Raw genomic sequence first — 23,825 nt, forward strand, 5'->3', positions numbered from 1 at the left:
AAGGATGTGGCCTGTCCTGCCCGGTGCTGCCTTGCTCTTCCTGCCTCTGTCCCTGTACTATATACATTCACAGGGCAGGGTTACACTATTTCACATTCTCTCTCTCTCATAAAACAAGTCATCACATTGAAGCCGCCCGTGGATAGAGCAGTTTTAGGCATGCCCCAATAAGTCCCCTGGCTCCCTTTAGTGTAAACGTGCCGTCTCCCAGAAATAACGCCCTGCATATTTCATGAGGACCTATATTTTTGTCGATCCTACACTGAAAAGGGGATGAAGATGGAGTTCTGTGGTTCTTCCTCTGCAGCAGGCTGCTCCGTTTATAGACTCTATGGTCACAGTGTTCCTTTCATGTGGTTTCCCTGCGGGACGCAGCGGCAGTGAACTCTGGCATTGACTCGTCACCCTGATCCATAGCAGTGGTTGAAGTGACAGTAAGCTGAGAGACATCAGACTGATTAAAGAGGGTGACGGAGCTCGGTGACATATTAGGCAAAGCAAAACGCAAATGTCAGTTTATCTGAGAGCAACAGTCGTGACTCGATGACCCAAGATGGTTGATGTATAAACAGCGACACACATTCAGTCAGAAAAACTCTCATCACTGTGGAATTTACAGCTTCAGCTTCAGCCAGAAAGCATCTCGTGCTGGGCAGGACACCAACTAAATGACCCAGTGACTGACAAAGGAAATGTTATTCAATAAAAAAGCAATTAAACCAAATTTCAATTATGTCTGAAGTGCAATAAACTACTGCATCACAGTCAGTATATCCAGTTTCTCCAACACAAGCCAGAATGGCCAATGACAATGGCTCAAATTATGAATGATGGAGATTTATCACCCAACTCTTCAGCTCCTCTCAGCTTTCATTCCGTCTAATTATCATAATGTATAAAGTGACCAAAATACCAGTTTTACTGTATCTGTATAAATCATTATACAGTCAAAGTAAAAATAAAAGTAAAAACCGGAAGAATGCAGAAAATGCAGAAAGGCAAATTCACTCCACCGCATTTTCTAAATTTGGACCTTCCACATTACACCATCGGACTATCAGAGTCCTTATTCAGTTTCACTCAGAGCACTCCCCCCGGTGCGGACGTAATTGCACAGCGAGCCGAGTCCAAATGACGGGTTATTCCGTTTAATAATACATGAAAGAGGAAGTTCATGCGGTGGTAAATTATACATGAAAATACTGTGGCTGTGATTTAAAGGGGCCTCCATGTCAAGGTACATGCTGGAACATCTCCTCCTGGCTGGCTGCACCTAGCTGAGAGGATGATTTGTGTTCGCGCCAGAAGATTACGAGAGCAAAAGGGTCGAGTCAGAACACGGTTAAACGCTAACAACTTTGTGAGTGTGGGTGAAACGTGTGTGTGTGTGTGTGTGTGTGTGGGTGGAGTGTGGCTCTGTGCAGTTTGAAGAGGGAGGCAGATAATGTTCGGTGTGTGCATGTGTTTGGATAAGACCGAAAATTGATGCTGGCTTTTGTCTCCTCATTTCCGTCTGTCGGTGTGTGGAGGTGCTGACGTACAGCTCATATCACCACCGGCCTTGAAACGAGTGCAGCCTGAGGAGAGACACTCACTGTCTCCTTCTCGTTCATCCCCTCCGAGATGAAGTCATGACTCCTGCAGATGTTCACTTCGCAAACATCGGGAGTAACGGGGCCCTCTAGAGGTCGAGTACAAAACCTCAGCTCGTGGATTTAAACAATCTCCTCTGACCGAACTAGTTCACGTCCACAAAGAAAATCTGTGTTTCTCTATTCTACCTCTGATTATAATGTCATGTGTTCACAGCCCGATACCTCTGAGCACATTGTAGCGCGTGCTTTGAAGTTCAAAGTTACTGAGCCTTCACCCCACGTGCATTCTGGGTGGTGCCAGATGTGACCTGGGCAAAGTGGCTGAGCGAGCGCACCTATCATGGTAATGAGGTAAGAGTTATGGTTTTGCCCCGGAGCCAAAAGGAAGGTCTGCGTGCAACACAAAGAGAAGAACACCTCGGAAACCTTGACCTGATGACACAGAGCAAAGGGAAAGAAATGGTGTCGGGCCGCCCGGCTCACATCTGAACTTGATTTGCACCGCTCAGTTTGTTGTCGCTCCGGGACTCAAACCCTAACCCTCATTCGGGGGATGGAACTCATCACTATTCACCACCATGACAGACAATGAAAACTACTCTGGTGGATTGTTTCCAGTGTTTTGCTTCTGTCCCTGAAACCTTCTCTCTATGGTCCCTGGTTCAGACTTAATTCTTGTAATCCAGCTGAAAATCACCACATGGTTGTTTTAATAAAGGTTTGATTATCAAAACACCCTGATGACTATAACTCCAGTGTTATTCAACCTTACTGTTGTGTCTCCTCAGTGATGTTTTCACACTCCTTGAATGATGACGCCACCTTCAGGCTGAGACTTGTACGTGCACCCCAGGGTAGCAAACAGTGACACCTGGTTGATTTAGGTGGTGCTGCATCATCTGACGGCAATTTAACAGTGTTTTCTTTTCTGGATGAAAATATATTCTGAATTCAGGCAGAAGTCATTGGAGAGGAGTTCTCGTTTATTGTTTTTCTAATCTCTTTCACAATGAATCTTTCTTTGTAGATGTTCCAATTTGACTTTGAAAGACAAGGATGAAAGTTAGAGAACCCAAACCCCCATTTTATCGTAATAAAGACATAAAGATAATAATTTTCAACGAAACAGTGCACGGAGAGTGAAAAGATGCTTTCAAAATGTAGTCGTATCTATAAATCCTTTAACGTCTAGATATTTTTAACATTAAAACCATACAACTTAGAAAATGCCCAAAACAAGGGGAGATTTGTTAAGAAATAATATATCTGGTGTCAGTCGGTGATAAAGAAATCAAGTTTAAAAGCTGAATATGAAACTTACTGTACTTATTTCATTTTCAAAATAACATAAAACCAAAAAGCTTTTCTTTTTGTTGTTTCTCTTACATGAAGTCAGTCGGACTGAACTTCTCTGCACACACACACATGATTCAAGTACGTGTACTTGACATTTCTCCGATGCTGTGCATTATGATGATTCTCGGTCATTTCATGATGATTGGTTACAGCATCCTGTCAGCAGCAGTGAGCTCTGAACGAGACATTACAGCACGAGGATTACTGTCGCCACCACATGGCCATAATTATGAAAATATGCCTTAATCTAAGATGATGGAAATGATGCCCTGAGGACAGGGGTGCTCTGCGGGGGCGACTCTGTGTTTATTAAACATGATGGGATCTGGCAGTAGTTAGAGCAGTGATATTTGACACTGGTTCAGAGGAAACAGGACTAAAAAGGTTTGTAGCAAAAGACAGAACCAGACACAGAGAGAATGAGACAGAGATCATAGATGTCAGAGATGAGTGTTAACCGAGAGAATCCTCAAATCACCACTTCTGCCCAACAGGGTGCTCTTAAAAACCCTCAGAAGGTCTGTCTTTGTTTCTCGTCCCTGCTGCAGAGACGTTCTGTCACAGCTCGTCATCCTTCACAGAGATTACCTGCGGCGGCCTCACGTCACCGTTTGTTTCACCGCGTCTCATCCCAGACTCCTGCTGCCTCATCATCTCAAACCCGACAGGTGAGGCTGAGGTTAGCCTTCTGATGAACACAGCAAATGTAAGGAAAAACAAACTGCCGGGATGTAGAGAGGGTCGTCCACTCACAAGGTCGAGGGTTCGAACCCTGGCTGCTCCAGTCTTGATTTTTAGATACTGAAACCACCCAATGACCCCTAATGGCTGTGCCAACTGAGAATGAATGGTGTCTAACAGGTGTGTAGAAGCACTGTTTATTAATTTTTGTGAATGTGTATTGTGCTGTAAAACATTTTGAGTGATTGATATAACTGGAAAAATATAAATATAAATACTTTCCATTTACAATTTAAAGTTGGTCTATGGTTATTTTTTTTACTTAAGATTTTAGGCTCAGTTTACCCTATTTTTTTGTTTACCTTTGTATATATGATTGATTTTGAATCCAGTGGACATTATAAACATTTACATCAGCTGTTTATTGTAATTTGTAAAGTGTTGCTTGGGGATGATAAACTTGTTTGGCTCCACAGTGAGTGGTTTGTGTGAGAAAGACTCGCTGACACGGCTCCTGCAGATAAAAGCATAAAACAGAAACTTCGAACCCAACACAGAGTGTTTTGGGGTCAGGGTGAGACAGCAGAGTTTTATGTTCTGAACTTGTGTAATTGCACAGTTTGAGAAAGAGAGAAAGTTGACTTCTACCAGGGTGTTTTCTTTAGCTCCAGGAATATGATAGAAAACCTCCCAGAAACTGAAGGATTTGGACAGGCTTTGGACAGCAGGCTGGGTCACTACCGTTCAATACAAACAGTTTTGATGAATACCAAGAATTCCACATGCTGCTCCTTTCTCCAGCCGGGGGATTTATTTTAGGAGGGTACAGTTTATCTTTGATCAAATCTGAGTTTCTGGCTTCAGCTGCAGGGCGCAGACTGGTTTTGACTACAGCTCTGAACCCAGAGGGCATTCAGTTCAGTTGGCCTCGGAGCCCACAGTCTATTTGCCATAAGGAGTTTTAACATAAATACGATTGGCCAGCGACGTCCAGAGTAATATCCCTCATATCCACAAACCACAGAAACATGCCTTCAATTATTTCTCGAAGGGTTTAATGACATTTGGAATCATTGAGTAGAAACCTGAAGAAAGTTATTGGCATCACAGCTTTATCACAACAGGAGTTGACTTGGTTCAACCCATGTTTGTCTTCCTTGGTATAAGGTAAACGTGTTATATCAGATTAACAACCCGTATTATTGTAGAGGAACATAAAGGATATGAGAGAGTTGACTTACATGCACACGCTACAGTGGGCAACTAATCTTTAATCTGCTGGAATCAACTAACAACTAAAATTTGAACACCAATCACACATTTACTTTATTTTTGTGTTTTTATTCTAAATTCTAACAATTGTTTATCTCTTTTCTTACAATTATGGCCAAAACATAATGTGGCAAATTGTTAAATGTATCTTGCGACCCACAAAGTTGATCAGCAAACGATTGGAAAAGGTTGAAGATCACACAACATTAGAGCAGAAACATAAGAAGCAACATGTTACGGGTGAGAAGAGTAACTAAAATCACAAAGCATTATAAAAAGATTAAAAGCATCAGTATATATATATATATATATATGTCTTGATTTGGGACATAAAGCAAATCTGAAACTTTTCAGAATAAAGCACAGGGTTGTTTCCACCGACCGTGACCTCAGTACCGGGGTGTGGGGTGTTCCCCCTCTTTGGATTCTCCTCAGCGCTGAGCGGTTTCTAAGTGTGGTGGAAATATGAAGCTCGACAGCTCGATACGGCCGTAAAACATAAAGCTCCTTGCAGTCATAAAGAGTGATAAACACATAATAGAGAGGGACAGAAATGACTAACGGCCTAGACACTGTGTCGCCTGAACTCTGACCGGCTTTAAAGGGTGTGTGTCTGTATGTGTGTGTGTGTGTGTGTATGTTGTTCAGCGCACTGTTATCAACACTAACCATATCTTACTAATGCTGACAGATTAGACGTTAACTAATCCAGTTTTGTTTTGCAGATTAACCTCATAACGATTATCGTCTTCACTCGTTCATTTATTATGTAAAAGTTGAGAAAACAGCTTCACAAGCACAAAACTGTAATCACAGAATGTCTCATTTCTTCATTTCTTGAAAGAGGCCTAATTGTTGAGGACTGATTATAATACAGTTTAATAATAGGTAGGTGGAAACACTTACTCAACATGTTTTGCTGTAATTTCTTGTTACATCACGGTAACAGAGACAAACTGGAGAACAGGGGGTTGTTCTCAAACATCAGTGGAAGGGAATAGGTGTGCAGAAGCTGATCTGCGAGAATCTATATGTAACAGACAATATTCATAAACATCTGAGTCTTCACCATTCCTTTATGTCCATAATTTGCACAGCCTCCTCATGGCTACAACCATGGAACAAAGAATATGACACACATTATACACACACATCTCAGTAGTTTGATGGTCTCTCCCTGTTTCCACATCTGAATCCAAATGAATGCTTTTGGGATATGAGAGAAAAGGACACTGGGAGGACGACAGGAAGTGAATTTGTGGAAATTAAGTTATACAATGAAGTCGTGGACCAGAATCTCTAAGGAATGATTCCGGGATCTTGCAGAGATGTATTCCACAAAGAAGTAAGGCTGTTTGAGGACAAATGGGCGTCTCTATGTTAGCATTGCCCAGTATATGGCGTCCCTAATAATAATAATAACAGGTTGATAAAATGGGAATAAAACAATTGAAAATGAACAGAAAATAAACAGATCAATAAAATCATATAAATATAGTAGATGGATTCGTAAATGTAACTAACAGCATTTGTCAATTGTTTGTCAAAAATCCCTCATTTGAAAGATTAGTCCTAAATCTAAAGCGTATTCTATTTATTGAACTATCATATATATGGAAATCCTCACATTTGAGAAGCTGACATGTGGAAATGTTCTGCATTTTCATGTTTTGCACAATTGACTGAAACCATCAGGTTAAAGTCAAATAAATATATTTTAGTAGATAAGTAAGTATAATTTAAACTGGTCAATAAATCAATTAATTGTTACAGCTATATATGCTTTATATATTCTTGATTGTCCTCAGGAGAAACTGATTAATAGTTACTGCTTTCATAAACCCTTCAACAGCCAACGTGACCCTTGTGAAACCAGCAGACCTGCTTCAAATCAATGCTTTTGTCATTCGGTCAGTTCTGTGGTGATAAATGTAGAAAGCTGTTACTGGAAAAACGTGTTGGAAATGTTGAGTCATTACACTGAACAAACAAGTCGTTTGCATGAGGCCACTCGCACTGCTACACAAACAGGAACTAAAACCAAACACACCATAGTGTAGCATATATATATCTTTTCATATAAGCATTTTGGTTCATTATTTTTTGTGTTCACTGTTTACTGGTCCTATATTGATCATCTACCCAATCTCCACTTCCCGCTGACCCTGACCCCCTGACCTCTGCAGTGTCGACTAAATGTCCTGAGCTTTATATTCAGGCTTGAATCAATTTCTGCAAATGTATGCACCCCCGACTCCTCAGTCAGCCATTGCAAATATCACTGCATAATGCTTAGATCACATCAAGCTTGATAAATATTCAGATCATGGAGCGAACCGGTGTCCTCTGGCTTCTGAGATTAAGGCTGAGGCACGTTTCTATAATCATATTAATATCACCAGGGCTGGCTATAAGGGCTCCACAAGGATCACTTCAGGTTCTTAGATACTTGCGGGAACAGCATGTTTAAGACCAACCCCACTGTAAGCGCTGTTCGGATTCATTTTTCGAAAAAACTGTTCCTTGTACGTTTGAGGTCTTCTGTAAAAATGTAAATTACCAACTATACCTGTAAGTGTTTTAGCCTGGTAATCAACGATACAGGCCGAACTTGAGGGGTGAGGCTAGAGGTGAATCTGATGGGCCCCTGGCTTATATGGCTGTGCTGTGCCATTACCTTTATTTCTTTGGTTATTTGATGTCCCATTTCACAACGTCAGGCAAAAGATTATCCCTTGTATGTACTACCGGATGAATGAGAAGCCCTACAGCAGCTGATGTTAGTGAGCTCCAGCGGATGAACGACTTCACACTGTGTTAATGAGTGTGGGTGAGTGAAGGGGTGAATGGTCATCAAGACCCGAGAAGCCTGATATAAATACAGACCACTTACCATCCTCTCTCTGGGGCTGTGGTCTTTTACTGTCCCTGACCTGTCCCACATACAGTGTCCCCTGCGAGACCCCACCCGGGTCGGATTACTGTCGTCAGCAACACAGAGTAAACAGGTCACATCTATGCACAGATGTGTGAAGGTGAAATGTATTTCAGGAGGTTTTCTGTCACTCTCTCCCCACGAGACACCTTAAACCCTCCATTCCTATAGGTGTCACTAGAGTCGGCCTCCCCCCTCCTGCTCCTCCTCTCCTCCTCCTCTCCTCCTCCTCCTCCCAGGGTGTGTGTTTTGAAGGTTGTACGAGCTAAACAGAATCGCTCCCCCCCCTCGCTCAGGCTTCACAACCCGGGACGAGCCTCCCGGAGCTGGGGGATCATCAACACAGCCAGAGTCTCCTCCGCTCTTCAATCATCCCCAGCCCGCGGGTCTCTCTGTGCTGCTGGGCCGCCGGCCGAGCTCCTGTCCTCCCGGGGACTCACCGAGAGGGAAACGCCGCATCCACACGGACACTGTAAAAGAGAAAAAGTTGAAACACGCAGGACGTACGGCGGGAAGACGATGTGTCAGCCGTGCGGCTTCTCCTCAAGGTCAGCATCGGGGCACAGCCGCCTCACGGAGCACTTTATCGGGCAGTCGGAGAGGAGCCCTCCTCGGCGAGGCGCGGAGCGGATGCCCCTGTTTCCTCTGTTACCTCCAGCATCAGCGGGGACATCTTCCAAGCACACCGACAGCCACTGACAGGGAAGCCGGGGACAAACTTGGGGAAACGCGTCTGTGTGAATAACACAAGGAAAGGAGAAGGAGCAGCGTGTACTTTCACAGCGGTATTGTGAAAGTCAGCTCCAGCCGCTCCCCCGCCTTCTTCCTTCGGCCTGTGTCGGTGCTGGTGTTCACCTGGCGACGGGGGAACGAACCAGAGCCGGATCCGAAGCTAGCTAACGTCCCCGGGGAGAAGGGGCTCCCGGTTCGGTGCACGCTAGCCGAACCCACCGCTGAACTCACGAGCTTAATCAACGAACCAAACATTACGAAGTTGTTAGTGACTCAACTTCCTTGAACCTGTTCAGGTTTTTTACCAAGCGGACTTTAAAGTATCATTTCCTCGACAACATGCCCTCGGGGACGGGCTCTCTCCACCCGGCCGGGACCGGGAGGAGGCTACCGGAGCGGGGGCTGCTCCTGCTGGTGGTGCTGGTGCTCCTGGAGGGATCCGTGCTCCCCCTCGGAGCCGCCGGCTCTCCGGATGTCACTCCTCCGGAACATGGAGGCGGCCACAAAGCCTCGGACCCGGGACACAACTTCACCAAAAAGGCTTTCCCTGTGCTCAGCCTCGACTACCACCACATACAGCTCCCATTTGAAATCGCATTATGGGTGCTGCTGGCGTCTTTAATGAAATTAGGTGAGTAGCCTGTGGATGTGGTTCAGCCTGCATGTCAGTGCTGCCCTGTCAGGAAATGCTAGCCTTAGCTCCAGGTGATGTGGCCCTTGGCTACAGGTGAAACCATTGCAGGTAAGTTTGAGGCCAGTTCCTCAGGTGCCTGCAAACCAGTCTGGAGATGTGTCAGCTGTAATGCACAGTGATGAAATAATCGATAACCCCAGAGCAGAGGTATCCTGTTACACGTGTGCCTCATATTGATGGTCTCACATTGAATCTGATCACTTCACAGTCATGAAGATGGTCCCTGACCACCAGGCCCCCCCCCCCCCCCCCCCCCCCACTCCCTCCATTCTGCACACCAAGCAACCGGTACACATGCTGTCTTCGGTTTGACCCTGGAACATCTCTCTCTCCGGGTCAATAAGTCAGCGTAAGTCTTTATTGTCACACAGATTACTCATCAGATCTGTCAGCTTCTCGTGTTCGGGGGGGGATCCGCTCGCTCCTCACCACAGTGATGACTAAGCAGCTCAAGTGCATCCAGTGTGGATGTTGGAGAGCAACAGACAGCACAGACAAAAAGCTCCTGTCTCACTGATTTGTGCCGAAGCCTATGCGACACTGTCATGAGGAATGTCTCGAAAGCAACAGGGAAATGAGAGTCTAACCACTTTTGGCTCGTTCGCCCAGACTCTCTGCCACATTATAATTTGTCTCTGCTCCTCCCCCTGTCCACTCCTCGTCACTCTTCCTCATGTCCCATTTGTCCGGCCTTTCCTTCCATCGTCAGTAGTTCCCTGTATTCCCACATAGCACTGCATTGTCCTCTTCTATCGCGTATTTCCTGAGAGCCAGCAGCTTGTCAGTTGCCTGAGATACCAGGGGCCTGGCCTGATTGAGCACCAGTGTGTAGCCAGGGTGGAGACTGCCTCACTGTCTGGGCAAGAATCCCAGTGTCTCAAGAGACGGACCACCTGGCTCGGGGGTGGACCAATGTGAGGACCACAGCTCAAGGACGTGGAGGCAAAATGAGAGATGTCAGCGAGGTAGTTGGAGGAATCATGAAAAGTGTGTGAAGCAGAAGGGAGGCAGAAAAGACCCGAGACTGGATCGAGTGTTTGTGAGCTGACAGCAGCCGTCGACAGCGGTGACCTTAAGCCTGTGATTATCTCACAACCGCTGAAAAGGAGCTGTAGGTAATTTGATGTGACTGCTGCGCTGTTCAGCCACGGCCTTGTCTCTTATTCATCCTCATGAACCCGCTATCCTACAGGCCTAAAAGCACATCCACAGACCATTTACCTCTCAAGCAACCCTGCCTGTGTGTGCATGGTGCCCATCTCTCCTAACTCACACACGTACTTCTCTTGAATTTATCATATCCACTGCAAAAGCTTTTCATATGTATCAAAAGCAATTGTATTTTTCTAAGAATTTGCCAGTACCGATATTGGCAAGTAAAACAAATTCAGATATATTGATATTGGTATATTAAAAACATGACCATTTAATATGTTGTTAATTAAACCCTTATGACAAAGAAATGTAATTGAGGCGTGACTCTTTGCAGTGGAGCCATAAACCCTGTCATAAATAGCTCAACATTTTAAAAACAGAAAACCAATATAACATGTAGAACCCGAGTTATGAAAATAAACTAAATCTTCACATAGAATTAAAATACAAATGTTTTTCTGCTGTGTTTATCTTGTAAAATCAAAGATTTCATACTAGCAATCTTAAATCGCTGATATAGACTTTTCCTTACCTTACTTGTTAAAGTAATTGGTCCTCCTGTATGTTGGCTCATGTAATTAGGCTGCAGACAACCCATGTTTCAAAAGCTACAGTCACCACCACTACAAACCTACCTACCGCATGGTCCTCATTGACCTCATTGACCTCTGTTTAGTAGCAGGCTGCAATTGAAAGGATCTGTTATATAGTTATTATCAGCTAGAAGACGTGACACCAGGCTATTATCTAAATTACCTTGTTCCACATTCTCTTTTCGAAAGTAATATCTAACAAATCAAAGCATGAACCAAACTTCACCGGCAGTTATAAACATTGGTGTCTTTACTGCAATAAAGTCAAGTATTCTTATCAAACATCCACTAGGCACCGACTTTCACACTGAACCTTCGATAAGACGTCTCATAATACTCTCTAGTCTCAAATTAGTGGGCAGTGGGACACGCCTTTTTGTTAATTACCCTGTTGGCTGAGAAGCCTCTTGTTTCCAGTGTTCCCCTCCTTCCTTGTAACATGTCGAACAAGTCCAGTTAGTCTCACCGTTCATTTATAATTCATAACCACCCAACAGTTTGAAGAGAGTGTCATAAAATCTACACACACCCACCCACACCCGCACACACATGATCCTGAGTACATTGCATTTTGTTGAAGTGGGAGTTGGGCTGCAACCTGGACCTTGATTCTTTTGTGTAGCGTTGAATGAAGGGTGTGAACATCAGATAAACACACTCTAAAAACACTCTGATGTTGAGCTATGAAATTAATCAACAACAATACTAAATGTGACAATTTTTTGAGTGCTGCATCAGATAAGGATAACCACTGAGAAAACAATACAACAATGCCGTCACTGATTTCCTGGCTGATAATCCATATATGTCATAAACCACAGACTCTAGTAGAGGTTGTGAATGGAATATTTGATATGGCTACGTTGTGCTGAGCTTGCATTGATTGAACTAATACATTTAGCTTTGCTCTCAGCACTGCTGAAGTTTTACAGTTTTATGTATTCGATTTTTATAATTTAACTTAGACGTTCCACTCTAGCAGCTGTGAAGTAATCCATCTGTATTAAACCTCGTCACCTGGTTTTACTCAGAGTGAAAACTTTACATTACTTCCATTACTCCAGAAAGTTTTGATTTTACAACAAACGACAATGTCCTGACTAACACACTTTCTAGAATGCTGCCTTCCTTCAATCCTCTAATTAGCAGTTGTTCCCTTAGAGACTGAGCCATGCCTTAAAAGAATGCTTATCTAGAGTCAACAATGGACGATAAGTAAGGAGGGAGACATTATCAGAATTACTGGGTTAACCTTCAAATCACATGTATAACCCCTTTTAACCAGTAAAAGTCCCTTTTAGTAAAAGTCTGATTTAACTTTTATAATGAATTTGAAAATTAAAGCAGTGTCTCAGAAGGGGCTGATTTATTATGAATTTGTATATTAAGAATAAGTATATTTAATGAGGCATGTGTTGTGTCCTCCAAAGTAACAGGATCTGGCAAATCTGTAAAGCAATATGGTCCTTATATCTTTCCTTATCTGTAATAACTGTGTTGGGGAGAGTCCAGGTACAGTATTAGTATCCACACCTTAGGCAAAGCTTCGGTCAATGTGCCACAAGCGATACGCAGCTTATCTCTAGTTTACCATTTAGGTTATGACTTAGCACTGAAGGGTTATGTCATAGAAAACTGTTCATATGCTCTTAATCCCAGAAATCATTGCCTAGCATTTAGCAAGAACTTTCAATAACTAGACTGTAGCTTGGGAATCCACATCATTAGTCATAAAAGCAGTACTGAATATGAATTAGTTTGAAGGTGGTCTGTTCCCTCCAGGCATCACTGGGTCAATATCATAATGTTATGTGCCATAAGATAAGGATATTTCAATGATTAGCCTAACAAAGAGTGATTGTGAGTGCTCTTCTATTTGATTCAATTGATTACCTTTTATCTAGGTCAATATCTTGGACTCTCATCATATAATTTACTATCTTTTCTGCGATAGTGTTGTCCTCTCTGTGAAACAAAAGGCCATCTCTTCTCAAAGGTAGATAAGAGTCTATCATGTTCGTTCCTTTTGTTGATTTCTCCTTTTGTTTACTTTATTAAGCAACGTTTTCGCTCCATTTACAACCTCAACCACTCCGATCACCAGAAGCTGTGTGTAAGGTCCTGCTTGTAACAGACATGGGATACTATCACTGACTAGATGGCTCTGTGAATTATCGTAAGATGATAAGGTGTTGTGGTGTCGACATCTCAACAGTCACCACAACTTGAAAACACACCCTTGTGAGCAATCTCCTGTGTAAGCCAGCAGTGTGTTTGTGCTGTTACATGGTGGGTCATACTGAAATACCATATACTGGCAGCGTTATTAATAATTTAAACCCGGCAACTTGAGGAGCACGATGGTCTGCGTCAAACAATCAAACACTGACTCACAAAAGCTTATCTTTTCCCCTGCTCTGTTGTCAGGAACTAGGTGAACAAAGCTCTGAAACACACGTTTCTTGATTCTCCTGGGAACATAAAGGTGTAGGAAAGCTGGTCAGCCGGTTAAACACCATGGTCTCTAGGAAAATAGTCAAATTAATATATCACCAGTCCCTTTCTTTATAAACAAAAACCCTGTTTAAATATTTTTTCTGCGCTGTTGTGTTTGCTTGATCCGGCCAAGCAAACACAACAGTTCCTGGCTTTTGAAATGATAAGTATGAAACGGGCTGTGCTGGCGCTGAGTACACACGATCCCCAGTGAAAGAGCCTTTACCCTTTACTGGTTTTCAGTCACCTTGCTTCATATAGGCATGGGACACGGCACCTGTCGTTATTGACAAGCAGCCAGGATTCATAACTTGATCTTATAGTTCAAGGATATTTTACTATACTTATACTGTATGAATGCATTCACCACTTATCACCTTGTTGCAAATGTCTTGACAACACTTGAGATGTTGGCCACGAGTGATTCTTTGAACTCCCCCCCCCCCCCCCCCCCCCCATCTTATCTCCTGCAGTGTGGCTCTACACTAGATGAGCACTGAAAGCCATAATTGGCGTCATGCTGGTCAGACTTAAGACTGTGTGAACTGTCACCACTTGTGTTTTGACCCGTCAGGCTCTCTTCACGGAGCCTTTTCGTCCTTAGTGCAGAGAATGAGAGTTTGTCTATACTGGTTCCTCCTGGTCACCCATGAATGATAATGGGCCATTAAGGACGTCATTCTTGGGTCCAGTGTTGAGTGTACCACTGCTAGAGGCATCCGCAGTAATACATTGAATCCATCTAGCCATGACCTGTTTGCCCTTTTTAATGAAGGTTCTGTCTAAAATGACTCATAAAGAACAGTTTAGAAATGTTTCCTGAGGTGTTTCCCCCCCCCATGAGGTCTAAGTAACTCACGAGCTTCCCAGAATTCAGAAGAGGTAGGTGAGCGGCTCTTTGTGCCGCAGAGGTGGCTTCAGCGTTGTGTGAGCCGAGTTCTGACGTCAGTCTTTACTCGCAGCGGCTCAATTATTCCATGTCACTCTCACAGTTTGAGAAAGACAGCTCCAATCAGCATTACCACAGGCCGGGCAGACACGCATGTTTAGAATGGGCACTGCGCTAGTGATATGAAAAGATGAGTAAGTATTACTATTAAATTGTTCCCCAGCTTTTCATGTAACACATAACAGGAAAATACCAACAGAACTTGAGCTAATGTGTTTCCATTTTGTTTTTTAAAAAATAAAATGGCCTATCAAAGTCTTCACATTGCTGCCATTGCTTCATTGCCTGTTTGAGCTTTAAGTGCCAGATAGTTGTTGCCTATTCATAGATAAAGATTCAAGGACAGAAGGCTGTCAGCCAAAAGTACCTTGGCTCAGGTTCAGTACTTGGAACACGGAAGTACCCTTTACATTAGGGATAGTAGGACTCTGTGTCTTCTAATAATAACTCTTGATTTCCTAAGCCATGCTCAGGAGGACACAGTTATACTTGCTACCTTAACTAAAGCTTTAAAGTTTGGGAAACCCTTTGCGATTTGTTAATAATGCACAAATGACCAGGATCTCTCCCTTTTAGGCAAACTGCTCTATATCCACTTATGATCACTCTCTCTCTCTCTCTCTCTCTCTCTCTCTCTCTCTCTCTCTCTCTCTCTCTCTCTCACCACCTTGTTGTCTGCACTTCTTCCTGCTTCCCTTCTAAAATTGCAACAGGCTGAACAACCTCATCCACCTTTAATGACGATTGTGAATACCTTTCTATGTTAAAGGGCTGCTAATTTAAAATAGTTAATAGTGGTATCTTTCATTATTTTTCCATACAGGGGTTTGTAGTAAAGCAGCGAAGTAACACATTGTGAAACTCTAACCCTGAATCATAGAAGTTTTATATTACACTCTATCATCACTTTTGGATTCAAGCCTGTCACTGTAATCTCTTCTATTCTTTTCATTCAGGGACCAATTAGCGTCCTTGAAATGTGCAGGCCCACTTCTGTCATTGGCTGTCCCCCCCACACTGAACAGAGATCTCTTTGCTGCTGGTGTCTAAGACACAGCTTTTTAATTATGTAACAGAGACTATAGGGGGCAGAGCTGTTGTGAGCATTAATGTGCTAATTTAGATTTAATTTGGAAGCGTCCAGTAAACGGCTTTAGGCTTTCTTCCCAGGAGACATTGTTTCTTTGGATAATCTAAGATCTAGCCGTGGAATTTACTCCCAGTTTGCCAGATAAGCCTAGTTTCGGTTAGATTCAGTTATCACAGAATCTCTTTTGTTAACCCAGCTGGCTGCCGAGCCTCTCTAGAGTTGAGTGGTGCACATTTTATTAAAAGGTTCACTGGAAAGAGAAAAGGGTTCAGACTCTGACATCTAGCTGTGTTGCTATTAGGCCTCAATCGACCATTTAGGACAAAGGCTTCCTCACTGTCTTTGCTCAGAGCAGCAGAGCTCCAGCTACATGCAGCTGTATAATTCACAGACGTTCACTGTGCTCAGACACTAACAGTGTTGTCGTCAATTCCCAAAATGTAACCCCCCCTCCTCCCACCTTAGATGTCTTGTTTCCCTGAAGAGAATATCAAGTTGCTTGAATTTGACTGTGAAGACAAAGCCTGTTACATTGTGATAAATATGAATCCAGCTCTATATATTTCTAATTCTTGTTGACTCAGCCCAGTTTATTATGTAAGGGACAAGACTATGTGCTAATGAGGGAATATTGATGAGCTGTTCCACCTCTGATTGTGCAAATGTAAGCAAACTGACTGCAGGAGGCCTGAGCTGTTCCTCCACCTGCCTGCCCCTCCCCTCTGTGTACACCCTGTGGCTGTTGTGCCAGATGCTGCTTCCGTCACAGCTCTGTCCGTTCTTGTTCTGAAGGGCATGGTAGCTGGGGTGTTGATTGACAGAGTGAAATATTCCTCTGTTGATGCTTGTATCTATATCCCCACAGCAGCATTTACATTATGGATGAATATTTCCAATTCAAATCTAAAATTGCAGGGCTGTGCGGACGACGTATTTCCATGTAATGGCGCTAGCTTCGGGCGGATTTGTAAAATGGCTTGTTGTTGTGGCTCAGTAACCATGTCACTCCCTCAGTAGCCATAAACACACACAGAATACAAAACATCATCCTGAGAATAAATAAAACATATTTGTTAGCTGTACCAATACCTTCGATACTGGTGCCTGAACAATACTTATTGATGCCAGTTTTATAAAACCAATTTTCACCAAAGGAAAATCGAATCACACAGCACAGATGTACAATAACGTGGTTTAACTCAGTTGTCTGTTACAGCTCTTTAGAACTTTAGTACTTTCTGGGTATTTTTGAACTCAATGGAGTAAATTACACCAGGAAATAAACCTATTTAACATGACTTGAAGGATGTAACCCCGCAGCTCTCACCAATGTGTAGCTGAGATCATCTAGACTCAGTAGGGAAGATAAAGTTTTTATGTTTCTCCAATAGCTTGGGAACTATGTCCAATGTCCAAACGAACATGGCTCATTCGGTGCAGAACTAAAGGGAACTACTGGGCCGTGGTGGAGCTGTGCACTCTACTGGGTACCACTCTAGTTTGCAGTGCTTCCAGATTATATTTCACCATGATATACAGTTTCTACATCTACCCCTGTGAGATTGTTTTGCCTGCATGTGAGCATGTAACCATACCTGGATCATATTGCTGTGTTGTGTTTGCATGCCAGTGTTGATGCATCATGTCATCGCCAGGTTCAGTGCCAGCCATTTGCGACTGTATTTGTTGTAAGGGAGACGTCTTTTTCATTGGAAAGTCATTGACATGGAAAGTCTCCCTGCAGAGCTGCTTGTGCCGCGCAGCCTCAGGCGATGGTGAATCATTTCAAACTTTTATTACAATTAAGTGGAACTATAAACTATGAACTATCAAAAATAGATTATTATGTAAACGTGAAGCTTGAAAGATTGTCACCACTTTTTTAAAGTCTTGTTTCCTGAATGTAGGCGCAGGGCAGATGTAGGTCAATCGCAGCCTTGACTTTATTTAGATGTGATTATTTTCCACCATGGTTCCACAGAGAGGTGTTTGTCTCTGTTTCATACAGGAAGTTGGTGAAATAGGCAAATGAGGGCAGAGAGGCGTTTACACTTCCTGCACAACCAACACAAAAATCTGTGCGTGTTTCTCCCACATGACAAACCTTCACTTAACCTTAACAAAAACTTTCTTTCATTGAATTATAGGCTTTGTTCACACAGCAGGGATTTACTGTACTGTGGGGGCAGTCTGCCATCAGAGCGGATACCAAACATAAAGCAGAAGTTTTTAATTTGTCGCCTGGGGGGGGGCTAATGCTCACGGAAGTGTAGCAGGTCACAGCTGGTTGTTTCTGTAATGTTGTGATTTCTCAGATTGCTTTTTGCACTGTTTTAAAGGTGAGAAAACAGAATGAAAGAAAGAATTCTAGTTAATCTTACACACACACACACACACACACACACACACACACACTACACACACACACACACACACACACACACACACACACACACATTCAGCCTGAGGCAATGACCTCTGCTGTGAATTTCCTGATAAATCACTCGCTCATTCTTGTTTATTGTCTCCCGCCCCCCATTTAATTGTATCTTATCTCTCGATTCCCTCCATTCTCCCAGGGTTCCACCTGATTCCTCGTCTGTCCAGCATTGTGCCAGAGAGCTGCCTGTTGATTGTGGTGGGCCTGCTGGTGGGGGGGCTCATCAAATTGGCTGGAGAGGAGGTCCCACCACTGCTGGACTCCAAGTTGTTCTTCCTCATCCTGCTCCCGCCTATCATCCTGGACGCCGGCTACTTCCTGCCCATCCGCCCGTTCATGGAGAACCTGGGCACGATCCTGATGTTCGCCGTGGTGGGGACCCTGTGGAATGCCTTCTTCATCGGGGGCCTCCTGTACGGCGTGTGCCAGATCCAGCCCGAGCACTCGAGCCTCCACGCAATAGAGCTGCTGCCTTGCCTGCTGTTCGGCTCCATCATCTCGGCCGTGGATCCCGTCGCTGTGCTCGCTGTGTTTGAGGAGATCCACATCAACGAGCTGCTGCACATCCTGGTGTTCGGCGAGTCCCTGCTGAACGACGCCGTCACTGTGGTGAGGGACCAGATAAAAGAAGCCTGCTTCAGTTTGTTATGAGGGATTGCATTTATTGATTTCCCTGAAGACTGTCAGGAATACAGATGATACCACACCACAGTTCTGCTTGTACCTCTCAGAAGCTCCTGTGTCAGAGCTGCAGCCATAATTAGGTACAGTTGTAACTCTGGTGTCCAGAGAAAGTGGAGGAGCATCATTCATCAAGTCATTCCTGAACCTTTTCACCCCCGAAGCCTCCTTGCTGAGACGAATTCAAACTTTCCTGTTTAGCTCAGCAGTCTGTGACAAAGCTAAACGCTCTGTCAGTGGGTGGTGTCATCAGATCTCACCATTCAGTCACTTTAACCTTATAGTAAGATTTAATCTGCAAACAGATAGCATGTGGTCCCCTGACTAGTCTGTCGCCTCCTTGTAGTTCTCAGCTCACGTGGCACACCAGCTGTTATCTGGCCTGTTCCAATACTGTAACAATATAAAGTTACTCACATCGTAACTGCCTGAGTCACCAGGGTTTATTTTGAGGACTTGTGTTTTCTGACTGGCACAATTCGTGCCCGCCCCGTGCCAGATATGTTCAGAAGTCATTTCTCAAGGGCCATTGTTTCCAGGTCATGTGTTCAACTACGAGTTTAGCCTCAGTGCACATCTACACAAAGCTGGACTGTGTCATTGACTGTAGCGAGAGCCAGAGCTCATTCTTCAGCTGAGGAGCGCTTGGCAGCCGATCTGCATGTCCTGGCTTTAGAGTGAACCACTTAGCAAATGTTTGGTACGGGACTTAAAGCGTCTTTTTATCCATTTGGCAAAGGTTAACTTTGCTGGCCCAAAAAGTTTTAGACTAACCTACAAAACAAATAATGTCCCAGCAACGCTGAGTGATGCACAAATCATCAGAGATCAAATCTATGCCAATGCCCATCGTGACGTCTTTATTCCATCTTCCTCTTTTGAATATGATCAGAGAATCAATAGAGTCACATATTGAATAGTTCTGTGGTTATTCCCACTCATCCATGTCACGTTTTTAATCCTTCAGTCTCTCCCTCCTCCTTCTCTTTTTCCACCCCTCCCTCTCCTAGGTGCTGTACCACCTTTTTGAGGAGTACACAGCCGCTGGGACGGTGACGGTGGTCGATTGCATACTTGGAATGATCTCCTTCCTGGTGGTTGCGTTGGGGGGCGTTCTAGTGGGAGCCATCTACGGCTTCCTGGCTGCCCTGACCTCGCGCTTCACCTCCCACGTGCGTGTCATCGAGCCACTTTTTGTCTTTGTGTACAGCTACATGGCCTACCTGTCGGCGGAGATGTTCCACCTCTCCGGCATCATGGCGTAAGTGTACAGGGATGAGGAAAAGATATGGGAGAGAAAGAGGGATGCACAGAAGAATGCATGTTGCCCCATTAGCTTCTTATGATGTGCAAAAAGTAGTTTTCTGTTTAAACAACCTTTCAACAAAATGAGTAGAAATTTGAGTTGGAATTTATGGGTTAAGTGTAAATAAAAGAATCAATTATATTTCTTCATCATAAGGGTTTGATAACAAATCAAAGGAATCACTTATACTTAGTTTAAAATGTATATATTGGGCAATATATCAGTGTCTGAAGTTTTTTTAACTCTTGACTGTTGTATCAGCATCAGTCCCCATACATCTATATCAGTTGTGCTGTAAAAAATATATATCTTTCAAAGTGACTAAGAAAGATTTGCTTATCTTTTTTGATAACATGCTGATAATTTGCACAATCATTTTTATTATTTCTTAATCTTTATGTGACATGAGGATCTCTCTGGTTTTATCCTGAAACTCATTGATTTTCCTGCTGGTACTTTCTTTAACTTGTGATGCATATGCCGTCAACACATGTCTCTTAAGTAAATGGGATCACTAGGACCGACAATAAAACACCCAGCAGGAGGTCAAAGGTCAACTTCACTCGCCCCATCACAGCATCTGCACTACATAAAGAATATTAATCTAGAAAGACATGAATCCAAGCTGATAATTTGGATTGAAGAAGCATCTTGCAGCTGCCAGGTGGAATTTATGGTTAATATTTGTTTCTGCCATCTGGTATTAAATGTCGCGGTCTATATATAACCTTGCCATTGCATGGAAAATCCATTCCAGCTATGCGTTTATGACAGTGAGTCAGCTGTACGTCCTGGTAGATTGCACTCCGGGTAACCAGGGGCCTAATGAATTAATCTCGTCAAGTGTCATCTGAACCGAACCTTAATTTACTGGCACATCAACGTTCTCCGAGGAGCCGTTTCTCAACAGCTCCTCCTGCACACATCAATCTCTCCTCTGTTTAACGTAGCCAGGAGTTATTGATGTTGGAGCGAGGAGGTGATAATACACTGAGTCTCCCCTCATGTGTCAGGGCCAGTGGATCCGTACTTTCAAGGGCGATCTCTTCCCCCAGAGCCTGTGGATGTTGTATTGCCCCTCACATCAAAACCTGGATTTGTCAGGGTGGATGTCCGTATCACGTGGTAGAAGGTAGCTGGTCGGTGCGAATTCTTTTTATCGTCTCTCTAAAGCCCTTTAGGCCAAACCAATATTCACATGGACAGAGAATGGGGTGAATGCTGAGCAGCTGTTGTGGTTTATGTAACTGGGATCACGTTGGTTTTCTCCGCTGCATGACACAAGAGCAGAACAGAGAAGTGGTCACCAGACGGGGATGGAGACATCTTTGTCGCCGTCACATGTTCCTATTGTCAGACAGTGAAACCAGAGCACTCCTCATGTTGACATTACTGGTGCAGATGACTCAAGTCAAACCAGCGCTTCGGCAAAAATGGCTTTTCTCTTCAAAAACCTCTGAAATAATCTTATTTTACTTTGTTTTAATCACATTCAACTTTTTTTTCAGTTTGGGTAACACATCTTAGCTTTTGGAACGAGAACAACAGATTTGGAAAGAGGCCAACGTGTAAAACACCTCATTCAATATCTTTCCACTGAGCCCACATCTGCTCCTTTGCCTCCTTCCAGGTTGATCGCCTGTGGAGCGGTGATGCGGCCCTACATGGAGGCCAATATATCCCACAAGTCCCACACCACCATCAAGTACTTCCTGAAGATGTGGAGCAGCGTCAGCGAGACGCTCATCTTCATCTTTCTGGGCGTGGCCACGGTGGATGGACCCCACTACTGGAACTGGACCTTCGTCACCGTCACCGTGGTCCTGTGTCTGGTGGCGCGGGTCATAGGTCAGCCCTCCTGCTCTATCATGGCTGCGTGTGTGGGTGTGAAGTGACATAAAGGGGAACTAGGTGTTTACCCGCAGCGGAGGAAGTGTTGTAAACTTGAGATGTCGTCGTTTCTTGAGATTAATTCACAGTAGATCTGCTAGACGGATTCAAAGGATTCATATTCACCCATAGGGTTTGCATGCTTATCAAAAACCCAACAAGTTAAAGTGCTTCGATTCAAGATTCAAGAGTTTATTATCAAATGCACAACAATAACATTAAGCAGGCTCTGGCAATGAAATGCTTGAGTCACAGGCTCTCTTCTTACAATGCTCAAGTAAGGGGAGATTAAATAACAAGTTAGAGTGTCTATGGTTAGTTGTGATTTACACATCAAGGTTTAATATTTGTAAGAAGACCTTGTTTTAAAAAAAAAAAGGGAACTGGGAGCTGTGGCCAGAATCAATGTTGCGTCGCACACAGGGTGTGTGTGAGGAACCCCCCCCACCTCGAGGATTTCCATGTCCTTCTGCTGACGATTTGTCATGTGACAGTTACTGGTTTCGTTTAGGAGAGAGAGGCTGAAGTGAAATGATGTCGAGGTGTTTTCAATCGTGAATTTATTTAGCGTCCTTCAGGAGCTGATGAGGGTTTCAGCAAACGTTAAATGACCATTTCATTTGGATTATTTACAAAAAAAATTATAACTGCTGATTATAATTCAGTGTCGTACAGTTTTAAATACTTTAGTTTTCTTACTGTCCAGACTGCAGTTAGTTTCCATTGTATCCCTGCGATAAGCTTTTCATATGGAGCCAAACGTTTTTTTAAGGGAATGCAGCGAGTTGGTTTTTCACTGTGATGGAGCCCAGTGAGAATAAATTACTATGCAGTGGCTGTGTGAGAGATAAGGGAAAATACACGGAGGCACAGAAAGTATACAACTTTTATGTACCTCATTATTTACCATTGGAAAGAATGCGGTTTGACCTGCATCTATAACACATGCACACAAACATGACACACACCCGACCTCAGTTTCTCATTGTGTTTCTTGCTTCCTAGGTGTGGTCGGCTTGACCTTCATCATCAACAAGTTCCGCATTGTGAAGCTTACCACCAAGGACCAGTTCATTATAGCCTACGGTGGCCTGCGAGGTGCCATCGCCTTCTCCCTGGGCTTCCTGCTGGACAGCGAACTCTTCCCCATGAGAAAGATGTTCCTCACGGCCATCATCACCGTTATCTTCTTCACGGTCTTCGTACAGGTGCGACTACCAGTTACAGGTCGTCCTGGTTTCTTCAGCCTGGCTTCCTGGTATTTTTTGCCTGGTTGTGGGATTTAAATGTGACCACAATCAATTCACGACCTTTTTAGACCAAACTTTTCAATGAGCTTTTACTCATCTCCTTCATTGAAGTAAACATTACACATTGTTTGTCCTCTGCAATCTCCCAAAAATAATGTGGATTTTATTCAAATTTTCTGTCGCTCGCCCAATAATTTGCATCCATCATCCCTGGTTTGCAAAAGAGCATTTGCTTGTACATATAGTTTCCATTCTTAACTCTGACTGGTCCACTAACAAAACCAGTGTAGCTCAGAGCCACACGGGGACTGGTTGTGTACAGAAGCACTGTGCACTGCATCTGCTCGGTCCTGGCAGATAAACAAGGCTCTCAGAATATACTGCAAAAATATCCATGAACCATGAACGTGAATTGGACCCAGAATGGCAGCAGCTAAAAAAAGACTGGATTAGAAACAATGTTTTATTCATGGCACTCGACTCGGCACTGTCAGCCTGATGCTGAGGCAGATGGTAGACACCCACTTCACCTTTAAAGTATAACTCTGTGTAGGTCAGACTGGGATTGAGAGTGGGATGCAGTAAAAAAAACATGCAACTTCGGATTGGTGATATAATATCTGCCAACATCTCATTGGTGACTTTAACTACTTTAAGATTTTTTGCCACGTGAGGAAGGTTTGTCAATTTGGGAAAACGTCCCCCCCCTA

The 23,825-nt window shown here is 43.7% G+C and overlaps 1 protein-coding gene across 3 annotated transcripts in view; it reads left to right on the top strand.

Moving 5' to 3' along the window:
- Positions 1-7,942: 7,942 nt before the first annotated feature.
- Positions 7,943-23,825, top strand: part of slc9a1a (solute carrier family 9 member A1a) — a 29,343-nt gene continuing 13,460 nt past the window's right edge. Inside the window, exons 1-5 of one of the 3 annotated variants that reach the window (XM_053433616.1) lie at positions 7,943-9,202; positions 18,128-18,597; positions 19,680-19,930; positions 21,606-21,823; positions 22,871-23,073. In XM_053433616.1, the coding sequence (XP_053289591.1) occupies positions 8,911-9,202; positions 18,128-18,597; positions 19,680-19,930; positions 21,606-21,823; positions 22,871-23,073 (1,434 nt within the window). In that variant the 5' untranslated portion in view covers positions 7,943-8,910. Of the gene's footprint in view, positions 9,203-9,516; positions 9,615-18,127; positions 18,598-19,679; positions 19,931-21,605; positions 21,824-22,870; positions 23,074-23,825 lie in introns of those variants that run through there. The other 2 variants (XM_053433617.1, XM_053433618.1) reach the window with 2 other exon arrangements.

The sequence above is a fragment of the Pleuronectes platessa genome, chromosome 10 (genome assembly GCF_947347685.1).
Source record: "Pleuronectes platessa chromosome 10, fPlePla1.1, whole genome shotgun sequence".
NCBI lineage: Eukaryota > Metazoa > Chordata > Actinopteri > Pleuronectiformes > Pleuronectidae > Pleuronectes > Pleuronectes platessa.